The sequence below is a fragment of the Chaetura pelagica genome, unplaced genomic scaffold (assembly GCF_000747805.2).
Source record: "Chaetura pelagica isolate M959 unplaced genomic scaffold, ChaPel_1.0 scaffold159, whole genome shotgun sequence".
Lineage (NCBI taxonomy): Eukaryota > Metazoa > Chordata > Aves > Apodiformes > Apodidae > Chaetura > Chaetura pelagica.
This window is the reverse complement of record NW_009954555.1, coordinates 4,305,402-4,327,799: the sequence shown is the minus strand read 5'-3', so window position 1 is coordinate 4,327,799 and position 22,398 is coordinate 4,305,402. Positions and strand designations below refer to the sequence as shown.

At 40.6% G+C, this 22,398-nt stretch overlaps 2 protein-coding genes across 2 annotated transcripts in view; one reads left to right on the top strand and one right to left on the bottom strand.

Annotated features, from left to right (window-relative positions):
• Positions 1-8,386, bottom strand: part of GABRD (gamma-aminobutyric acid (GABA) A receptor, delta) — a 13,811-nt gene extending 5,425 nt beyond the window's left edge. Inside the window, exons 1-5 of the mRNA XM_010005194.1 lie at positions 8,088-8,386; positions 1,651-1,763; positions 1,010-1,077; positions 691-911; positions 2-46 (exon numbers count right to left, since the gene is read on the bottom strand). Of these exons, the coding sequence (XP_010003496.1) occupies positions 2-46; positions 691-911; positions 1,010-1,077; positions 1,651-1,763; positions 8,088-8,155 (515 nt within the window). The 5' untranslated portion in view covers positions 8,156-8,386. The remainder of the gene's footprint in view (position 1; positions 47-690; positions 912-1,009; positions 1,078-1,650; positions 1,764-8,087) is intronic.
• A 232-nt stretch (positions 8,387-8,618) lies between these two features.
• CFAP74 (cilia and flagella associated protein 74) overlaps positions 8,619-22,398 on the top strand; it is a 49,792-nt gene continuing 36,012 nt past the window's right edge. The window contains exons 1-9 of the mRNA XM_010005276.1: positions 8,619-9,186; positions 16,130-16,220; positions 16,360-16,506; positions 16,610-16,708; positions 17,985-18,089; positions 18,262-18,435; positions 19,405-19,515; positions 20,744-20,846; positions 21,557-21,714. Of these exons, the coding sequence (XP_010003578.1) occupies positions 8,619-9,186; positions 16,130-16,220; positions 16,360-16,506; positions 16,610-16,708; positions 17,985-18,089; positions 18,262-18,435; positions 19,405-19,515; positions 20,744-20,846; positions 21,557-21,714 (1,556 nt within the window). The remainder of the gene's footprint in view (positions 9,187-16,129; positions 16,221-16,359; positions 16,507-16,609; positions 16,709-17,984; positions 18,090-18,261; positions 18,436-19,404; positions 19,516-20,743; positions 20,847-21,556; positions 21,715-22,398) is intronic.

Sequence of the window (22,398 nt, the reverse complement as noted above, 5' to 3'; positions counted from 1 at the left end):
TGGATACTTGGAAAGGTCCATGTCACAGGCCACTGTTGAGGTAATCCTGTTCCAAGCAACATGAACACCTGTTAGTTGCATTCAGATAGAGCCTTTTCCTCAGAACTCACAGACTATATGGAAAACTTTGAAACATTAATACTTTCCTGATACAGGAAACTGTTTTCAAAATCCTTATAGCTGTTGTCCTTACTATGTCTGTGGGAAACCCAAAGGTGGGGGAAACTGAAGCAAGTCTAATGGCTTGTCTAATGTCAGAGGACACTTCAGCAACTTATGCTGGTAAAAAGGACACTTCTGAGTCAAATCTGCTCCCTTCGCTGTCCCCAAGATCACTACCAATACCCTAGGGATGACTTTGGACTTTCTGTTTCAAAGATGCACACTAATTATTTTTTAGAACATTACACAATTAACTTTAAATATAGTTACTGAGTTGCAACAAGAAAACTCTTGCAAAGTGGTCAGTGATTATGCAATGGAAAACATGTTAGTGTAGCCAAAGATGCCTTCCTGGCAGTGAAAACTGTGTAAAGCAAAGGGATCTCAGGTAGGACTCATCACTGCTTTCTTCCAGTTTACATGAATAAACATTTGAGGAAATTATCCTGCGAAAACCAAGTGGTTAATTCATAGTCTGTTCAGAAAGGTAATGGATGACAGAGTACACTTGCACTCCTGCTCACTCACCTGATGCTGTATAAAATGACTCCATCTGGCTGGAGCCGGATAAGTTTGTTTTCCACAGTCACATCATGGAACCAGGCAGACTTGGCATTTACTATGAAAGTATCTGGCAACCAGAGCTTGTCCACAAACCGACTGTCTAAGCCCAGAGTTTCATTGGTGTGGTTGTAGGACAGACGGTCATCTCGCCAGCTCTGGTGCAAAAATACCGTCATGGTGTATTCCTAGGAGAGGAGACATCCCAGTGAAACAGGGATGCTAAACAAACACCATGGTACTGCCTAGACATGTAGGGACTTCTCCTGTTGAACTGATAACATACCATGTTCACTTCTGAGATGTGGTCAATGCTGGCTACTTCAATGGCAAGAGCAACATTAACAGGAGGACCTGAGAAAAAAGAAGTTTGAATTATTTACATCATCAAAGTACCTACACAAGTAGAGAAGACCTAAGACTGTTCATTCTTTCATACAGAATGGATTCATCAAAATGTTTTTTCATTATAAAGGAAACTTTCCAAGTCAAATCTACCTTGGATCAAGAGAGCTAAATCTTTTAACAGATTGCATCCTCAACTTCCAACAGAACACTTTGCTTCAGTGATAAAGGACACAAGATGCAACCACAACTACTAAAAATTATGGAATCTCTTTTGGAAACCACATCATCTAGTTGACTTCCAGCAAATACAGAAATTATCACCTCTTAATGTAATCCGAAATTCCTTCAACTTAGAAATTGGTGATGTAAGAACTGTATCAACAGGAAGGCTGTGCTGCCAATTCTGTTGTATAATCTGTCTTTTTTCAAGATCAAGCAAATTGTCAATTGTTATTATTTCTAGTATCCAGGTAAGAGACAACCACAATCTTTTATTCATATAGAGGATGAAGTTCACATAAACATCAGAGGGTAGCAGGGTTGTAAGAAACAGAGGAGACATTACTCTTAAAGTCTCACCTCCAATCCCAGGCCTGAAATTCCTTGCATACCCTTTCATTAAATCATCCAGGTTGGGTAACCAGGATATTTCGATGTTGGAACCTACGTAATCCCCGATGTCGTTCATAGCTCTAGGTAAAGAGAATAAGTATCTTTTAAATCTTGGCCATGTTTACAAACAGGAAAGTAACAGAAAATGGAAGATATTGACTTCTTGTACACCAGAGCAAGTACTATACCCAGAGTGACTGAGCACCATTTCAGCATCTTCCACCAAGTGGAGCAATAGCTGTGGCATTTGAGAGACACCTATCATGGGTAACAGAAGAGAAACTCATTAAGCCTCAAAGAAAGGCTGCAGAGTGATAAACTATAAACATATTATGCCTTGGTACTTATATAACTTCCTCAGAGTGTTCATGTGACATTGACCCACATAGAGCACATGGTTTTTCTCTCCAGAATATGCCAGTCTGGGCATTCAGCTCAGCACATGCAGTTATTGCTAGTGTAGTAGCAGAGAATCCTACAATAACCAACTCTTCTACTCACAGGGGACTGAAAGAAAAATCATTGATTGCCCTGTTCATGGCAGTCAATTATATAAGGAAGGAGTTCTGGGATTACAATGTATAAATCTAAGTTCTGAGCAGCAGAGACACTGGAAACTTACATTAACAGAGCTTACGTGACCTTAAAGCACAGGGCTAGAAACTTCATTAGTTCACAGCAAAATGTTAAAATTGGGGTCATATATTAAATTGCATTGATAATGCTTCCTTGCCATGAGCAGACTGCTCTATGTTCATCTCAAATTACTGTTTCTCAGGTTCCTGTGTATCTTCTGAGTAAGGATCTTGGAAGATTCAGAGCCATATTTTCAGTTACATAAATTGGAATAACATAATTGATTTAGACAAGGGCTTTTAAGATTTGTAACAGATGTTGTCAGAGTTTTTGCTATCTTTATTAGGTCTCATCAACTATATAAATACATCTTTCTATCAGACTGCTGTTTCCTACATGCTGGTCTTTCAATCATCCAACTGTTAGTATTTACTTAAATGAAATTATAGTTTCCTACTACTTGGCAAGATCCAGATGCTAAGGTCTAGCTTTCTTCTGCAATACCACAAAACACTGCAGTTCAGAAATTCTGTCCTTTATTTTCTTTCACATTCACTATCCTGTTTCTGGAAATACTAAGGCTATCAGTTCATACAGAAAATATTTTTTGTTTTGTTTTGTTTAATCCTTGGCAGATTAGAGAATATGAGACTAAATGAAAGTATTTTCTTTAAAAAATGTACTTATTTGTAACTGGTCCCAGCCCTATATATGTAACAGCATTCCTAACCAGCACGATAGCTGAGCTCCTTTTGTAGGTACAGAACAAGACTTGATGTTTTTCATCATTACAGTAAATAACTAAAATACACTTGAATTAATATAACTGCCTAAAAATCCCTTTGCCTTTTCAGTAGAAAATGGTGCTTCTCAACTATTGTTGCTCAAATGCAGCCAAATTCTAGGGAATGTTTTGGAAACAGAGTCAGAAAGCAGCTCATGTAGTGACTGCCTTGAGTGCCTGATCTGGGAGGATGGGAGAGCCTGCCTGTGCTTCCTACATATACAATAGTACAAATGTGCTTGGTACAAGTTGTTGCAAAATTAGAGTACCGTGTGTATTTCTGAGTGCTCAACCAGAGAAAAATAATTAAAACAAATCCTGCTGCTCCCCTTTCACAATAGGTGTTGCTACTTTTGTGCATCAAGAGCTCATCCCCAGGTAAGTAATGTATAATCAGTTACTTGCTGTAAAAGAAGTGATGTCACTACAAGAACTGCCAGGAGCTTCATCTTTTTTTGGACAAGCACTTATGCAGCAGTTATCCTGTGTCAGTATTCTATTTTAATGGCATTAGGGAGAGCCACAGAGCTAAAAGGAAGTTAAAATTATGGAAGCTGGGTTAAAAACTGTGTGCTATAGTTTGCCATGTGTTTTAAGCAGATTACAATCTAGAGGGAGTTTTACTTAAATATCCATGACACAATTAAAATGAATCTTGTTTCTATTATTAATAAAGCCTTAGGGTCAGATCATCAGTTTAACAAATGTGTTGAAGTTAGTGGAGATATATGTACTAATATATGTACTTAATACCATTGGGTTTTATTAAAGCACAGCAGATGGAATAATTTTATGGCTAGATTTACTTTTTTGATGTTCATAGTTCATTTAAAAATTTCTTTGAAATGGCAACAAAATCACTCTTAGTCACTGTTATTCTCACACACTATCATGGTGCTCACAAAGTGGCTCGTAGATACCCAAAGAGAATATGTGAATCAAAGTAACTTACAGTTGTCACTGAGTTACCAAAAGCTTTTTCTAATATCAGGCTTTTTTTCTCACAGATGATTAAGGGGCTGCATGCCTGGGTGCATGATTCAGCATGGTAGAAATGAGCCCAGGTTCTGCTGATGTCAGTCTGACACATGCTCTTTAGGTCTAAAGTCATACCAGGTCCTTCAGCTTAGCAGAAATCTCCCATTCCCCTCTATTTCATCCCACAAGAATATTGAGGGAGAAGAGACATAACAAACTCTGGCCAGTTTGTGATAACTCCTTTGAGCCATTCCTCTAGACCTCTCTACATCATATCCAATACTTTAGAGTTACATGAAGGACAAGGAGATAATTTCATTCATCCTTGATAAGCAGTTGGGATTATATATGGCCTAAAATATTATTAATTTATTGTACCTGACAAAGAAAAGCATCAGAGAAAAGACACGTTGGAAGGGATTAACTTTTCATAGTGTAAGCAGTAAAGATGAAAAGAAAGGAAAACTATTAGTAGTTGATTCAGCAACTTCGCTTTCTGACATACTCTGCTGTAAAGCTTGTTCTAGTAATTAAAGGACTTCGTAAAATTAAGGTATAGATTTGTAAAATTCAGGGGGCATAACAGCTTATCCAAAAGCTTATCTTTGCACCAGGCCAGAGTGGGCTGTCCAGCTGACTGAATGGCAAGTCATGTGTACCAATGCCACTCTGGCTGAAAGAGATGGGTTTTCATCCACACTGTGGCTCCGCACACACCTCATTTCAACAGATGTTCTGGAGACTATATTTGCATCTGACCCTATCTAGAGCTTAAGCATTGTGAGAACTTCAACAGAGCTCAGTAATTAGCAGTAGAAGACAGACTGCTAATGTTAAAACTATGAAAAGAATAGTTAGTTCTCCTGCACACATGACAAAGGGGAGAGGAAATCACCACTGAAGAACCTGGCAAAAGTCTGAAGTGCTTCTTTGCCTAACAAAACTGCCCCTGACACCAGCCAGGGAAAACAACTCCAAGCAATGAATCTCAAATGACAAAGAGATCTCTCAGAGCTAAGTACTGTCAGTTCCAGAATAAAAAGCACCTGTCCCAGATGCCTTTGCTACTCAAGAAAACTTTTTCTTGGGAAAAAGACAAAGAACGTCCTGCAAGGTCAGTGAACCCACATTTGGCCTCTGTCAAAGTCCACAATTATCCAGAGCAGTATGTGTATCCTTCCCATCTGCCATTCCTGACTCTACATGAAGCACCCTGTAAATATGTTTTGTATTTTGAAATGTAATTGAAAAAGCATTAGGCTTAATTCATGGCAACCTCTTAAACATAAAAGCCCTTATTTCCTCTCCGAGTCTAAGCTACAGAAAATGGATCACTCTCTTCATATATTCGTATGTTAAAGCTGCTCTGTTGCCATGAATAAGAAGAGACTGAAGGAGACGCACAGAACAATTCTATGAAAATGTTTAAAAGTCATTTAACACAGAAGAACCTCACATAGAAAAGCTACATCTCTTTAATTAGAGAACTAAAGTATTTCAGTGGAGAATGACAAAGTGTGTCCCAAAACTCTTATCAATAGTCGTCTTTCCCCACACAAATGAAGAAATATTTCATTAGGTGTGTTTCAGCAGGTGATCTAATTCCCTAAGACACATTTATTAGTGCAGGATCCACAGCATATCAAACTGATAAAATCGTGGAAGCTACAATCTTTGTCCCAAAGAGCAGTCAATGATGAATGCAAAATTTCTTGCCACAAATCACTGCCTCAAGCAAACCAAATAATAGTACTTTTAAAAAATGTTTCCCCGTAAAGAGCACTGCATAAGTAGGATGTGGTGACTTAGGCTGAATTTGACTCCCTCACTTGAGTCAACCAGCACACATGACAGAAAACTGTTCAAATACAGCTCTCTAAAGCACCCTTAGAGGATATTAAAAAATGCTCTGAGGAAGCAGGCTGCATATATTCCCCACTTCCCTCTGCCAAACCTTCACATTATTTTAACAGGCAGTTTTGACTTTGGGAAGTCTCATGTCATACCCCTGAGCCCAGAACTCACTGACATATTTTTCCTTTTTTGCACGTTTTGGCTTACACCTGTCAACACACAGTCCACAAGCAGAGAACTTAGAGGTGTTGGGTGGCCTCTGTCACCATAACCACAGATGACAATACACTTAGAAAACAAAATCAGAGCAATAAAATGTAGCTATTGGCATTTTTGCCCATTATTATAAAATCACAGTATAAATAAAGCATTGCTCTTCATAAAGGCATCTCTTACAAAAAAATAACTGTATGTAATATATTACAGAACTCCAAGGAAGAAGATAATGTGCTTCTTGGTCCCTTACAAGGGGTATGACTTTATAGGTTGTCTTCGTGTGAGTAATTTTACTGGTGCAACGATAAATATTTGGTTTATTTCTGTTTAAGTCAGCAAAAGTATACATATAAGCAAGGTTACTTACTTTTTCCAAGCCTGAACAGTGTTCTGTCATAGCCATGCTAGGTCCCGAATCTTCAGAAAACTTGTACTAAACAGAGCAGCTTTTTTTGACATTGAATGTTTAACACTTTGGTATGTTTGGAAAACTACTACAAACTGAGCAGTTGGAATTTCACAAGGCAGATTCTGCCTTGTTCTCTGCCACGAGAAGATATATTTCTAACAAACAACTCATCACTATTGTGTAACTGGAGGAAGAATGTCAAGTAACTATGTAATTAATCCAAATACAAAGGAAGTTATCCACCAAATTATAGGTTGCAGATATCCTGGCAGTTGCTGTGCCTACAAAAAGACCTTGAAGACAGGGGCTGAGAAGGCTGAATCTCCCTTAACATTTCCACACCACTTTTCAGCCAAAATACTTAATGCTAGCCCCAGTGCAGCTGGGGGAGCATTGAATTGATGGGCAAAATCTCAATGCCCTTAGGTCATAGGCAGCATTTCCTTTGCCTTCACTGTAACACTGGATTGCTTCAGAGCACGAGGGTGTCAGGATCTGACCCTGGATAACAGATTCAAGGTCATAGGATAAATCATCTGTCATTCCTGAATAAGCAGTTGACTTGACACTTCTAATGCAAGATCCTTCTCCTTCCCAAGGAAAAATCTCACTAATTAATTCCAAAAGCTGTAACAGCAATGCTGTGTCTTACTACAATTATCACGTTGCCTCTTATACTCCTCTGAAGCTATTAATAATATTTATAAAGTAGAAGTAGGAAGCCCCCTTTAATAGCACAGCCATCCCTGCTCTGGATGATGTAGGCATGTTTTTACATGCACCAAGTTCTTTTTTACTCCCCCTTCTATTTTCATTGCATAATCATGGCAAGCTTTCTCCACAGACAGCCTCCAGATCTGCAAGAATATATAGAGACCATAGCTGGTTGCCTAGCTAACACCTTCAGAATCAATGTGACAGAGAATTGCAAACATGTGTCTTTAGAATTTATTATTTTAAGAAATGCTTGATGTTCCTCAAATGTGTTTTTTTCCTAAGATCTCTGCCAGTCTCTTCCTCTTGTCTCAAGTTCAGGAGACTTAATGAACCCATTAGAAAGGAATGCCTGTATTTTGGAGGTTTTAATTGTGCCTGTGGAGGCCTTAGGCAAAGATGTTCTGTTAGTACCCACGGGTTGTGCTGGGTTTATGGAAGAGTTCCCTGCCAAGCAGGCCCCTGTGGAGCTGGTGAAGGGGACGAGAGTGCCTGGGACGTGCGGGGCCATCACAAAAAGTGAGTGCCCCCAGTTTAGAGCAAGAGCCCTCGAGCGAAAGCTTCCACAGGCATCCCAGTAAAAATACATCCCTAGATAAACCCCAGGAGCTGCTGCTCAGTTGATAGACCTGCACCCATCCTCGGTGAGGGGAAAAAAAAATTAAAGATGGGGCACATCAAGAAAACTCTTCAGCCAAGACCCCTTTTCTGCTGAACGCTCCCTCGAGCAGCTGTAGCCCTCGAGTGGAGAGCATCCCTGGGCAGGAGTGGGAGCAGGATCAGGGACAGGGGAACAGCCACAGCCAGGGCTTGTGTTTCCAGCCACCCCACCCGGGAGGCCGGGTAAGAACCAACGATAAGGCGTTTTCTTACCTGATACACCTGTGCTGCTGGGTGCACAGTAGAACCAAGGCAGGAAAAACCCAGGTGAGAAATTCCATTTTACTCCCATTTATTAGACGGTAGCAAACAAAACCCCGGCTCCCTGGCTCTCTTGGCAGCTCCAAAGCTCCAGTAGCGTTGCCATCCTTACTTGCTATGACAAGTTGAGGCTGGGTTTAAAGCAAGGTATTGTTGCTCAGCAGCAGCAGCCCCCACAATCTCGACAGTGCCCGGGAGCCCCGTCGGTAGCCGGGAACGCGGAGCCGGTAGCCGGGCAGGTCTCCGCCGCTCACCCCCTCCCGGCTCCACTGCCCGGCTCTGGCATCAGCTCTTCAGCTGCTTTCAGAACCTCTCGGCTCTTCCTCCGACCGGTTTTCCCGGGTGCGCGGCTGGGTACCGACAATAATCTCCGAAATGATTAATCCCACCGAGCGCGGGGGGAGCAAACTAGAAGTGCTCCGGGAATGTTAGGCATGTGCTGAGGGAGATGCAGCCCGAGCGAAGGGCACATGCGGTGCAGCCATGGAGCGCGGGCTGTCCGGAGAGAGGGGAATGAGGAGCGGGTCTGCCCGGCACGGGAAAGGGTGGGAAAGGGCTAAAGAGGCAGGAGCTGGAGGGTGCCGGGAGCTGCCCCCGCCCCTCCGCAAATCCCGCTGCACGGCTCCGGGGCGCCCGCAGCTGCAGCCCGGCTTCCAGCAGCTTTTCAAGGAGAGAGGGAATATAAATAGAGGGGGGAGCTCTGGTGAGGGGAAGCTGCCACCTCCTCGCTTGCTAAAAGCTGTCCCAGGCGGGCGGTACAAAAGCGGCCGAGCCAAGGTGTTACAAACTTCTGCCTCCTCGCTCAGGTTCCTGAGGGGCATCTCTCAAGGGAACCGCTCAGGTCACTTCAGCGAGCTCGGAGCTGTGAAACCGCCTTTGCCAGGCTCCATCCCGCAGCTGCTGACATCGTTACGTGCACATTTCCATCTTTTGTGCCTTGCAAACTGCCGGGACCTCAGCCCGCTCCTGAGGAAGGGGCTCAGCGCAGCAGGGGCAGCGGGGAGCCCGGCCACGAGCCTCTGCGGGACTTTGCTTTCAGCTCTACTTGCAGGTCAAACTCGATTTTCTCCTCCATATTCGCGCTTTACTTCTCTCCTCCTCCGCCTCCCCTGCTTTTTCTTATGCTGTTCAATCTAGAAATGACAATTTTAAAACCAACCCACAAAGGAAACACTGTGAAGGAGACATTTTAAAGAAATTGTATCTCAAAGCAAAAGTGAATGTGCAGGTACCTTAGTCAAATGAAAGGATGCACCTGGGGTAAAGTGTTGGGTTTCTCTTTTTTTGTGTGCTTAATTCTGTATTATTATTTACTGGCAATATTTCAAATGGGAACTGAGGAGTGGTGGGTGAGGGGATTAACAGCCCCATGGGATCCAGGAGGAGAACAACTGCACAGAGTATCTGCAGATTGGGTACAAATGTACATGATACCTACACAGACTGACATACACACACATACAAGACTGATACCTACACAGACTGACATACACACACATACATATGTCATAAACGTGTAAGAATGATGTGGTTTATTTTCTTTCTGATCTGTTCCTTCCTCTGCAGATTTCAATGGTCATGCCTGCAGCTAATGCACACTAAGGAGGAAAAGACCTAAATTTAAACTCAAGTAGTTGGATTGTTGCATGAAAACTGTTTTTTGGAGGAAGGAAACCAAAGGATTTTAGATGGAATTTTCAGGGTGATGTACAGAATGATTTTGTCTCACTGTATAAAAGAACAGTTTTACACCTTTCAGGGTATTTTCAGTTACCATTTTTTTTCATGTTTTTCCCACTCTTGAGGACTGTTCCAATGAGCTATGTTCCTACTCTGATAATTCCTTGGTATTGTTTTTCTTTGGCTTGACAGCTGTCATCTAATTTACCAGTATAAAAAATAACAGGTTTTCTATGTCTTCAGCATCTGTGATGAGCAGAAATCAGCCAAGGCCACTTATACACTTAGAGCACGTGTTTGTGTATTTTATACGTATGTAAAGAGAAATGTGTGAGTGATTTGGATGTTGGTCGACCCCTAACATTCTGTGTTTAAGTCCATCATGGCAACATACACTCTACAGGGATAGATTTGTTACAAATTTGATCATTAAAACAAGTAAAAATACAACAGCAACCCACTAAAAGAATAATTCCCAAAGAATTCTATTTCCACAACAACTGCCCTTTCAGCTCTCACTTTGATCCTATGAAAAAGTTATTTGCTTTGCTGGCTTTAACAAAATCTCATGTTGTTTTCACAGGACTGATTTAGCAACCATTTTGTGGCTGTTCTTCAGAAAAAGAGATGTTCTAAGATCCATTTCCACAAAATCCTAAAATAAATGTGTGGCTTCTCTCAAATAAATAAATTACATTTTATGCATATGGGCCTTAATTATAGCCTCTATCTTATATGGAAGAAGGACAAATGCTAGGTCATTCAGCCTTGCCTGTAGTGGATTCTCCATACAAATACATATTTAAGCAAAATAGGCTGTTTCATATATGTACACCCCCACTCAAAATGAAAAATTGCTATTAGCCAAAGGGAAGAGAGGGGATAAAATAATAATGATCTACAATATGTTTATTTTCCTGCAATTCTAGCAGAATATCCCAGACTGTTTACAGTCAATGACAGATTAAAATTGCTCAAGAGATAGATTAAAAAAAACAATTAAAATTGCTATTAAAACATCAAAACAAAATAAATAAGCTCCCCAAATCTTTCTCATCCAATCCTTTTAAAACATTTAAAGCTTTCCTTTAGCTACTGGCTTGGAACTGTCAAATATTCTCCAAAAAATGGCCCATGATACTACATTTTTCTTAAGCCTTTTTGTTACCCTACTAAATGAATGACTACCTCTCCTCAATCCCTCTGGCTGCTGGCAACAGCTTGTATGAAAAGAGTCACCCCATGGTCTGACCTCGTGTGGAGCTTGGGTAGATCATCAGAGACCTCATGGGATCCAGCCAAGCTCCCCCGTGACCAGGTTGTTATTTACATTTATTTTACAGTTGCACTGCATTACCTGATGCCTCAATAGATCATTTTCCAAGCAGGACAGGTGGTTTTACTGCCAGCAAAGTAAGGATGTCATATTGTCACATGTAATTTTTAAAGGCAAAAAACGTACCACATGGATAATTAGTTTCGCTCTCCCACGATTCCACATAAGCAGCTCGTGTAAGACTGTTGTAGCAACGTTGCCAAATGTCTCTGGATATATAAATTACACACATATGGCTATTTTTATAAATGAGATTTGGGAATATCAGCAGTAATTGCATGCTGGGATTTCAGAGGTTATACTGTGCTTGCACTGTATGAATGTCCTGTGGCCCCAGTACAAATATGTCTGCATTTAAAAGATAGCACTATGACCACAACATGAATTTTTTGCTTTCATCTAAAGTGCTGGATGTGGAATCTAGTTTTTATCTGATTCCAGATGTTCCATAGAACACCCAGTTCTTCCCGCAGTCTGCATAGATTATTTAATGAACACAAAGGGCAGTGTGACCAGACACTTTGCCCTCTTTTTCTCTTTCCAGTTTTGGGATTAGATTCTCCACTTTATCCCTGGGCCAGGGCTAGTTCCAGGACTGAAGGTGATGGCCTCCCTGGTCATTCATTCCTCTGTGGAGTGCTCTGGTAGTAAATGCCTCCTCATTCTTTCTAACTACAACTGTAGGGATGACTCATTGGTAAGATACTTATCAATATTTGGCCATTATTTGCAGTCAAATGTTGATTCATATCATAGAATAGGGGCAGAGAAGTTGTTTTATGTAATCTGATATGAACCACACTGCAAAAATTAAGATGCCATTATTGGCATGTCTTCCTGCCTAAAAGCTAGAAAGCTCCATATATGAGCTGCTGTCACCTTGGAAACGTTCAGAAAAGAAATGCCAACTGCCTGGAGAAGCACAGTATGTAACCATATAGCAAAGTGAACTGTCCAGTTCTGCTAAGGTTCAAATTGGTCGTGAGGTGCTGCTAAAGTAGCCTCTAAATTTAATTTCACAGTAAGAAAACAGCAGGATTTTAGTTTATAGATATACACTCTGCTACCCAGTTTCTCAGAGATGTATCACTTGTGGTCAGAACCTACAAAACCTAGAAAAGTAGCATCAACCAATGCCTTTTTTGTAAATCTGGAGCTTAAACTGGAATAGATTCACTGACTCTAAGTTGATAGATGTAAATTGTGGATTGGCAGATACTAACTTCTCTGGGGAGCCATAATTTAGCACCTTCAGAGGAACTGCAGATACGTTCTCTCTGGGCAATACAGTGGGAGATACAAATCCAGATTGCTTTTCCCTAGTGACCAGTGGTTCACCTGACACAAACTCCTGGCCATGGGCCAAGCAGTGGTGCAGGCAGGTGTAGCAGGCACTGTGCACTCTGCAATTAGTGCTGCTGATGGGCAGGGGGCTGTTGTAAAACTAGTAACACAATATCTGTTATTTCTGCATTAAGTTGGGTTAGCAATTTCAACTTTGTTCCAGTCCTGAGTAAATCCTATGCCAGCTTTTCCTACAAATGACAATTCAGTTTGTAATCAACTCCAAATGGTGTGTCTCTGGCTGCAGCAGTGGTTACAACCCACCATGGTTTACAGCAAAGCTGCAAATCAACTATTCTCCTTGACTTAGGTTTTTAGGACCCTTAGAGGTTAACCGCATATTTATTGTCTAGAACTACAGTTAACCTTTTTTTCTTTGTTGTTGTTATGAAAATCATCCAGACAGTTCTAAACTCTTACTGAATAAATAGCCTGAATAAAAATATCACAAGATACTGAAAATGAGTGATAATACCAGATGTTCTCTACAAGTCTTCCATTGGAGGACAGAAACATGCTTGGATCTCTTACATTCGGACTACAGGAGTGGGAGAACTGGTGGGTTTAGAGTTAACCAGAGTTATATCTATTCTAGATCTGCAGAGAGAGCTATACAGTTAATCACTGCATATTTTTAGACTACATCTTGTAGCTTTAATCCTGCAAATGTCTGTATGTAATATGAATAGATGGCATAAAATCAAGATTCCACACTCTACAGAGCTAAGAATGTCCATATATTTCTGAAGAATGAGGACCTAGAGCATAAGTGTAGGGCAATTAATTGGTCCCTGTGAGTAATATATACTCTATACTGTGGGTAGCAGTGGAAATAAATACTTAGATTAGCAGCATGTTCATGGTATCAAAAACACAGACCTCCCCATAGCAGCTATAAAAAATATATAAAAAATATTGCTTACAATTGAGGAACATTTTCAATTAAACAAACCTGAGAATTCCTTCCATCTCTGTGTACAGATGAGTGTCTATTTTGGTATAGAGCTCTGCTTACAGAATGATGTCTCAATATTTTAATAACTGAATCACTTTGAGTCCTTGAATAGCTGAATTTCTCTGGCATGTCATTTAGGCCTAGTGCCAAGAATAAGGGCTCAAGAATCTGCTTTTCTGTGCATCTAGTGGCACTGTCCCTTAACTTTGTCAAGGTAATACAGGGAATGGAATAGAAAGGAAACTCAGTTAATTACCAATTAAGAGCCATAGTCTGGTAACTGAAGGGAGCAAACAGCAGGTTCAGAAGATGCCTCTGAAGAGCAGAGCATTCCAACTGAGACACATTTTATGAATATAGACTTTTAGCTTTACTATATACATTCCTGAAATATCATCTAAGTACTTTTTCATGTTTGTGCACCCTTGTAACGATTGTTGAAGTGTTACAGGGAACCTCCAAAGCTGCAATGTCTGCTGATGCAGGAGGAAACATTCCCAATCTGCCATTACAAATGGGCAGCAGGATCAGTACACATGACTTTTGCTGTAACAACCTTTAATTAGTAACTAATGGTAACATCCTATTGTCACAACAGGGCGGGCTTATTTCTGAAAAGACATTTGAGGCAGCTTCGCTTTGGATTGAAAACTGGAAATCTTCCGTTTCCTGAACCTCATCCAACCTCAAATCTAGACAACTTCTGCATTGCAGAAAGCCACGTGAATTCACTACAGAGAGTTTTTTTCAATCATAGCGCCACCAACTCGCTTAAAACATGTGTGTGGAATAAAGAACAGGCTTGAATTTTGCTGACAGTTTCTCAGATTTCAGCGACATGGAATCCCCAGAGCTGGATGCCCAAGGACAGGTGCCACAGGTACTCACCTATTCACACCTATAGCATGGAAGAGTTAAAGCCACCATTTTGTGGTTTTTTGTTTTGTTTTGTTTTGTTTTCAAGTATCACTCATCATTTTATATATTAGAGAACCTACCAAAACCTCACCAAAAAAACCCACAACAAACCCCTGGAAAGATGCACCTAAAAATAAAATAACCATCCAGCAGCAAAAAAAAAATAAAAGACAACAAGCAAACAAAGAAAAAACCCTAAACCGACCCAAAACTGATGAAAACCCTCAGCTGGCTCAAATCTTGAAGAACTTGTCGCTCAGTTTGTCGCTCTGTGGAACTGAAAGGCGGGAACCGGGTGGGAACGAACCACTGCGGGCCCCGCCGCTCCCGGTGGTTTGCCCCGTTGCCCGTGACAACCACAGCACAGACGGCAGTTACCACAGGAAATAACTTACCCTACCCCACCTCTTCTCAGCTTTTTGGGCTGATTTAACCCTGCTCTGAGGTTTGAGTTGTGCTTCTTGGCCCCGCGGCGGGTTGGTTAGCAATGATTTGGGGCTGCTGGTTGGTTGCGTTGCTTATCAGGGGCTGGCGATGTTTTAAACGGAGGGGAGGGGTTGGGTTTTGGTTTTGAGGTGGTGGGTAGGATTGTAAAGGGCTGTTTTGTGCTTCACGTTCCGTGGGGTGTTCTCTCTGCTTCTTAATTAGAGAAAATAGCTACTTTTAGTTTATGGGTTTGGGTTCTGCAGGAGGATTTACATCAATGTGCTCAAAGCTGAGCTACCAACTTCATTAGAATTAATTACATGTACAAATCTCTGTATCTTGATGAAATCTCAGCCATTTGGAAATAACATTCTATTGGACTTACAGAATTTACTAAATTTTAAAGAAATTGTAACAACATTTGAGAACAGTGTACTTAACATGGGGGAAATGCGTAAGACACAAGAGCAAATAGTTTTGAGTTGTTGCCTAATCATTCTGGGTAAAGTGGTTGCCTAAGTGGATAAAATACATTCAGGAGGTTTGTTTTATTATTGAATTAATTGTTATTTAAAAATTGGCAGTGTCCTTTTTTCTCTGTAAGAGATTTATTAAAGCTGATACTCGAGATGTGTAACTAGTACAAAGTTGTGTGATTGTATCAAGTTACTTCATATGCATTAAGTAGGTACTGAAGCTTATTAATTCATCCCAAGATATAGTTACCACTTTTGCAAGTTCTTGGAAAATATGTGTATATATATAAACCATGTGCTCTTCTCCTTCTTAGCCTGGTTGTTTTGAAAGAACTATCAGTATGGAAGATAATGAGATTAACCATAGTGATGAAGAAGAACAAAAATCTCTTCTGCCATTTCTGGAAGAGGAAGAAAAAGGAGACGAAGCTGATGAGTTTTCTAATGTGGAAGAACACTGGGAAGGTGAAAATGATTAATTGTTTTGATAATTTACAAAACCATTGATGTGTCTTCTAATGTAGTTGATGGGAACAGTCCAGCTCTAGGGTAAAAGGATATTCCACGTAAATGCAATGATTCCAGTAGGTGTTCTCTAGCATTACACTGCACGCTCCAAATCTAACCCATTGTTACTGTAGCAGTAAATTCTCTACTCTTTACCTCTGTCAGCCCTTTTGATTCAGTTACTGATGGTAAAAGTCAAATATTTGGCTGTATGATTCAGTTGCTCATACATATATGCTACAGTAATGGCATGAAATGTCACCTCTGCTTCTCCCCATTTTGACAACAAGTATAAAAGCTTTGCATTTTACAGTTCCAACTGTTATTAAACTTTTGTTTTAATATCTGTTAGCACATGAGCCTGAAGAAGAGTTGGCTGGTGGTGACAAAAGGGAAAACGAGGACAGTTCTGAAGGAGCTGAAGACAAATCTGATTCCAGCATGTAAATAACTTGTTTTATTACCAGTTTTAACAGTAAATTTGTTGTCTTTTCAAGAGAAGGTTTGGTTAATTGAACAAACTTTACATAATCCTTCAATTTCTCATTGTTTTCATTGTTAATTGTGTATTTCATTTCTAAGGGAAAGCTTGGAACACAATTTGGATGACATTACAAATACACAGGCTATGAAGTACACAGATAGACTTCGCATATTTGCCTTACAGAGGAACATAAAAGAGCTCAATGACATAGCTAAAGAAAAGGAACTTGAGGCCCAAAAGGCCAGGTCAGTGTTTCAAGGAACATACTTGCTTGCCCCCAAACAAAAGAGTTCCATGAGAAGGAGTAAAGAACCTACCCAATATGAATGCTCTGTTTGTGTGTTGCAGAGACCAGCAGAGTAGGTGTCGGCTGCGGATCAAGAGGCTCACAAAGCAGCTGGAGTGTGTAGACATTGAAATAGAGACAGAGGAGGAGGCTGGCAATGTGTAGGTAGAGAGTGTGTCTGGTTACCAAAGACTGCAGGCATCCATTGGGTTTATCTGTGCAATTAATGAGAGAAACTTGCCTGTTTCCTCTCTTCATGTTGTTGAACAGTTGCTGGAATTCTCAAGTGCATGTATTAAAGCTGTTAACAGATCACTGATGAAAGCCCTGCCCTTCCCAGGGTGAGGTGTGACTGGAGTGGCTTGCAAGGCTGTTGTGGCACAAGGTCACTGCTCCTGTGAGCAGTGAGTTCACTGCCCTGGTGGTGAGCATGGCTGTTGTGGTCCCTTTTTTTCAGCAAGAATTCCTCCTTTTGGAACACACAGTAATGGTGCCTTGGCTTGGGGATCATTGGTCTCTGTGTTTCCTGGGCTAGAGGTAAAATTCTGTTAGGTAAATTGGTATAGAAAGAGGTGGACACTTAGGAATGGATGGGAAAGAGGCATATGTTTTAAAATATAACAACTGATTATTAAATCAGCCTTAATTATGTTTTTTGGAGTCTCAGTTACCAACCAACCCTACTGTGCTATGGCAGCTTCAGGTATTATGGTTTTGCTTCTGGTAACTACTAACAATCACCACTTTATATATATGCCTTCCCCCCCCCTCCATTTGTTTTACTTTCTGAAATGCATGAATCCCTTTCAGGAGTAGTCCTGCATCCAGGAGCTGTTCTGAAGCACTTGTGCTATAAAGTGGGAGGCAATTTACTGTGCTCTTCACATTTAGTTTAAATAGAAAGGAGTGGGTGGCTTGTGTACCAGGAACCAGTGCATTGTGAACAAACTGGAGCTGCATTGTATGACCCGTGTTAATCTTCAAATTAGTATATTGATGATTTATAGAATTATAAAGGTAGGTTAACTGCCAGAATGGAACAGCTCCTTCAACAAAAAAGGTCTGTAGCACACTGTCTATTGGTTTTCCTGGGACCAAGGAAAAGAAAAACTCTGTGGCAACACTGCCACTGGAGACAAAGAACATGGAATATTGTAAAGCCATCAGCTTGATAAATGAGTAGTCAAGTTAAGCTACTGGTCAGTGCTTTTCAAGTAACTGGTCCTCTGTACATTTCAACCAATGCATGATAGTTTAAATGGCCACTTTGAAGGTTAGGTAAGAAACTGCATAAATTAGTAGAATTCTAAACCATAAATTGCAAGCTCAAAGGTAATATTTGTTGTTGTTGTTGTTGCTGATCTTGGTGGGATGTTGTTTTTTTTCACCTTTATTCGTTCCAATTTCTTTCTGACTGTCTCTTTTTACTGTTCCCAGCCCAGCCGTGTCCCGCCTTCGGGCAATGCGCAGACGGCTGCAGGCTGAGCTGGAGAGGGAGAAGGATTTTGAGTTGAAAATTGCTTTGACACTAAAAGAAAACATGTAAGTGGGGGAATAAGGAAACTGTGATGGGAGTCAATCTTTATTACGGTTTTCATCTGCTGTTCAGTGGTCTCAAAAGTTAATCACTCCACCACAGAGCCTTACCTACTTAATATCTGTAAGTGAAGGAATGTCAGTATTTCATGAAAACAGTTCACACTTTGTTTTAAAGGCTTGAGATGTGGCACATAGAAACTGAGCAGGGAAAATGTGAAATCCTCCATGAACAAATGAAGAAAGATGAGGAGGAGCTAGAGATGCAATACCAAGAACGAGCCAAGGTGAGGATTTGGAATGAGAAAACAGCAGCACTGCAGGCAGAGAAGAAACAGCGGTCTAGAGCAAAGTAAGCACCTATAAATCAGTCTCTGCTTCCTTTCTCCACTTAATTTTTAGCCAATTCACTATTTCAGGTGTTGAGAATCATAGAATCCTAGAACTATTCAGGTGGGAAATGACCCTTGGGATCACCAAGTCCAACCATCATCCCTACTCTACAAAGTTCTCCCCTAAACCATCTCCACCAACATCACATCCAAATGACCCTTCAACACATCCAGGGATAGTGACTCCACCACCTCCCAGGGCAGCCTGTTCCAGTGTCTGACCACTCTTTCTGTGAAAAAAAATTTCCTAATGTTCAGTCTAGACCTGCCCTGTTGCAGCTTGAAGCTCTTCCCTCTTGTTCTGTTGCTAATTACCTATGAAAAGAGACCAGCACCAACCTCTCTACAATGATCTTTCAGGTAGTTGTAGAGACTGATGAGGTCTCCCCTCAGCCTCCTCTTTCTCAAACTAAACATTCCCAGCTCCTTCAAGCGTTCTTCATAAGATTGATTCTCTAGGCGCTTCACCAGCTTTGTTGCCCTAAGAAGATTAGCAAATTCAAATACCAGTGCTCTTGTGTTTCTGTGCTCTTGTGTTTCTTAGCTAAGTGTTGCTTTAGGTAAAGATTTCTGATCTATGAAAATAAGCTTGCTAGAGACAAAACCTGTGGGTGCTTTTTGTCTAAGGAAGTGAAGTTTACTAGATCAGACTAACTGCATCTGTCTGCATTGCTGTTGACTGCCAAGATGTGCTGAATTTAGCGTCAAGTTCTTCAAGAGTTCTTGGACAGAAAGAGGACACCAGTTTACCAATTTCTGTATAGGTTTTGTGAAAACAAGAGACTGTACAGGGAGGGGCTGGGTAGAAATCCTTGTGTCCTCATTTCAGCACATTAATAAGCTCCCCAGACCCATCCTTAGTTGTCACTGTGGTGGCATCAGTGTTTCCTTGGGTGTGTTGCAGCTGTTGGTTTCCCTGTGTTTTGTAGAAAAGAAGAGGAGGCCCAGAAAGAATATGAAAAAAGGCTTAAAAAAATCCGTGAAGATGCCGAAAGGAACCATGAAAAAGCACTCTGCTTCCTGAGAAAAAGCATGGCAAGGTTGCTGTTCACTCTTTTCTGTCACTGTATATTCTTTGCTGTACAATAGTTTATCCTTTAGCCTTTGACGAATAATAATTTTTCTGCTAGGTATGTCTTCTGTTACACTTGGAAATCGCTACAGTAGCAGTGCTGTGAAGGAATCAAATCTTACATGGCACCCAAGGACTTGGAAAGAGAAAAAATCCACTTACTGCCCTAGCGTGGTCTTCAGAGTCCCTGTAGCTGAAGGGACTGTCTTTTTGCTGAGTTGAAGAGGGCTCTGGCTACTTATAGGCATGAATAATTATTTTAAACATTTTATTTGTGTGTGTCATTAGCTGCAGTACTTTGAAGCAGTCTAACTGAATTCCAGGTTTGAAATGTGCACTCTGGGGTGTGGTAAAAAAGCTCTTGTGCAGCCTGGTCACCCTGGTTGAAAGGCCATTCCTTTGTGCTCCTGTTCTGCTTAATGGTAAATGAAGTAGGTTTGTGTTATACAGAATCACAAAATTGTCAAGATTGGAAATGACCTTCAAGATCATCAAATCTAACTGTGGTGATGATTTATCTTCCTACTAAAAAAAACTATGAACATTTATTACTTTTATTTGCATGCTAGAGATTAGCTGGAAAAATTATTGGTATTATTGTACTGTTTCTGTGTTGGTTTAGTTTTTAGATGGCATGTGCAAACTTCAAATAATTAAGGAAAATGAACAACCAGTTAGATAGTTGTTTTTTTTTTCCCTGAGTACTGTATCAAATACATTGATCTTACAGATTATTTTTTTTCTAGCTTACCATTATATTAGCTGGAATACTCTCAGACTTAATTCTGCCCACATTTTAGAGCTTGTACCCACATTAAAAAATAAATCCTACAAGGGGCTTATGAAAAGCTTACAACACAATTGTTTAAATCTTGGTTATATGAGCAGCACCTGAATTCTTACTTTATTTTAGCAACTTAGACATATGTCATAATGTGGAACACATTCTTCATATTCCAAATAAAAAAAAAATGTTGAGCAAACCAGTTGAAAGCCTGTTGGCACTTGGAACCTGAGTAGTGCTGTATATACAGGAGTCTTCCAACTCTTCCACGTTACCCACACCCAGTATCACAGTGAACACACAGCCTTGCAGGAAGAGTGCTGACGTTGACAATTGCCACTTGTCAGGTTAAACATTCTAATAATAAAAGCTTCCCAGGATATCAGCCTGAAATATTTTACTTTGCTTACAGAGTTCATGAAAAAAATGCAAAGGAAGAAGTGAAAACTCAGGAGCATATGGAGAGAAGGATCCAAGCTGTGCTTTCCCTGAAAAACAGCATCACTTCCAACAGGGTACTGCTGGGGTGGGGGTGGAGACCTTGGCTGTTAGACTGCTTGGGGTTTCATGAAATCAGTTCAGTTGGCTTTGCAGAATTGTCTGATCCTGTCAGATGACCAACCCAATCTTTTGAAACTGGGGAGAGTTCAACAGCAGGACTCAGGGTGTTAAATTTGTATGGGCAGAGTTTGACACCTCTACTTGTGGAATTCATTCTGTCAACAGCCATGTTGTCCTGTATGTTCTCTCTTGAAAAGAATGTACATGTTAATAAGTGTAATAAGATCTGAAAGCTCAGCCAGAACTATTTCCTGTTCTCTGGATCCCAAAGCAGAAATTATTAATATGGAGAAAACAAACGGAAGAAATCCAGTTACTTTAAGAATTTATTTAAATTCTTAACTTCTGAGCTCTGCTACTTTGCTGTTCTACTTATGCTCTGTAGAATCTGATCTTAATACTGATTTGATTAGAACTGTACCTTTTTCCATTGCTTCAGTGAGTAGCATTTCAAGGGCAGGCTGGAAGGGTAAAGAAGTAGCCCTGGCCTAGTTAGAGCTTTCTGTATCTCATTGTGCCATGCCTACTGTGTATGTTAAAAACGGTAAGTTCAGAGAAATCTACCACGAATTTATCCTTAGATAAGGGGATCAACATTAGATTATCTGTTTTATATTCTTGAAGGTGTGAATCAAACATATAACTGGTTTGTATGGCTTCACAGGAAAAACTCCAAGCTTCCCAGGCTTCGAACAAAGCAATGGCCTTGGAGGCAAAGAAGCAGGAGATGAAAAGGAGGGAAGAAATCCTGGCAGAGGGAGGCAATGTTGCCAAGGAAATGATTCTCCGTGAAAGACTGCTAGAGCATGAAAAAGAGCAACAGTAAGTGTCCATATCTCTATCAGACTCTCTGCTGCTTACTTCATGCAGCATATTGGAGCACTTCATCTGATTTTGAAAACATCTGAGGCTGGCTCCAGGCAGCGAACTCATTCCTTTCCTCTGGTGTGGGACTTAATGGCTTGAACTTGTAGTTTAGGTATTATTCAGAGAACCAAAGTTAGGAGCCCAGATTCTATGGAGAGTGCAAAGAAGACAAAACTACTCCAGAAGGAGAATTCAGTGAACCTAAACTGGATGCCTTCAGTAATTGTACTTCTGCATTTCTCAACACTGTCCCTAGAAAAACTGAGTATCTTCTTTAGGCTTTCACAGGAAGTTTCTGGAAGATTGCACTTCAAGAAGGTCAGAAGTGAGGGACTGTCCCCTGTGCTTTTTCGATTGAAATTACTCCTCTGCCTTTGTAGTAAAGATAATAGGAATGTGCCTGGATCTCATCTGCTCCAGTGCAAAGCTTAATTATTGTTTTTAACTGCTTATGAAGACAAATTTGAGCTAAGATACCAAACAGAGGGTGGATGAGGTATGTGCTACTGCATGCTGGCTCTGCTACAAAGGCAGAAACCTGTAGCAAATCTTAGAGATTTAGTAACTGAAGGTTCAATAAGTCTTAAGTTTTAGTTAAATAAAGCTTCACTCTTGATAGGTGCATAGCACCATTCCTGC